We start from the raw sequence: 678 nt of genomic DNA on the forward strand, positions 1-678 counted from the left end.
ATTATGATTAAATATGAGTTGGCATGATGAACACTCGTGGTTGTCATGGCGATAAGGCAAGGGTAGCCCCTGTGTGATTGGATGATGTGAAAGAGAGCCACCCGCCAATGATATCGCGGCAGAGAAAGGGGTGTGTGTGTGTGTGTGTGTGTGTGTGTGTGTGTGTGTGTGTGTGTGTGTGTGTGTGTGTGGTGTGTGTGTGTGTGTGTGTGTGTGTGTGTGTGTGTGTGTGTGTGTGTTCACAACAGTCTCCATGGTAACAGCCAATGAGAACTGTCCGTTCTGCGTGTCACCGGTTGCCGCCGGTCTTATTTATTTGTTTACTTCTCGGTTATTGTTCTTGTGAGGGTTTGTTTGTGTATGAATGGCTGTGTGTATGTCCTTTATTCTCCTGTTTGGAACAGGTTTCTCTCTCTCTCTCTCTCTCCTCTATCTCTCTCTCTTTTCTCTTTCTCTCTTTCTCTCTTCCCCCCCCCCCCCCCCCCCTCACGGAGTCCTAACTGCAGCCTGCTGTGAGTCGATGGTAAATATTGAATAGTCCTCTGTTCTGTCTTATTGGGACAAGCTGTCGCTGAGCCTGCTGCTCTGTCCTCCTCTTCTCATCTTGAAGACCTTGGAGGGGGGGAGGTTAGGGTCAGAGGGGTAGTAGGTCACACACCTCTCTCTCCTCTCTCTCTC

At 49.6% G+C, this 678-nt stretch overlaps 1 protein-coding gene across 1 annotated transcript in view; it reads left to right on the plus strand.

The window, feature by feature from the left end:
- The first annotated feature begins 253 nt into the window (after window positions 1–253).
- LOC130376153 (collagen alpha-1(XIV) chain) overlaps window positions 254–678 on the plus strand; it is a 6,680-nt gene continuing 6,255 nt past the window's right edge. The window contains exon 1 of the mRNA XM_056583372.1: window positions 254–295. Coding sequence (XP_056439347.1) covers window positions 254–295 — 42 coding nt within the window. The remainder of the gene's footprint in view (window positions 296–678) is intronic.

The sequence above is a fragment of the Gadus chalcogrammus genome, chromosome 22 (genome assembly GCF_026213295.1).
Source record: "Gadus chalcogrammus isolate NIFS_2021 chromosome 22, NIFS_Gcha_1.0, whole genome shotgun sequence".
Taxonomy (NCBI): domain Eukaryota; kingdom Metazoa; phylum Chordata; class Actinopteri; order Gadiformes; family Gadidae; genus Gadus; species Gadus chalcogrammus.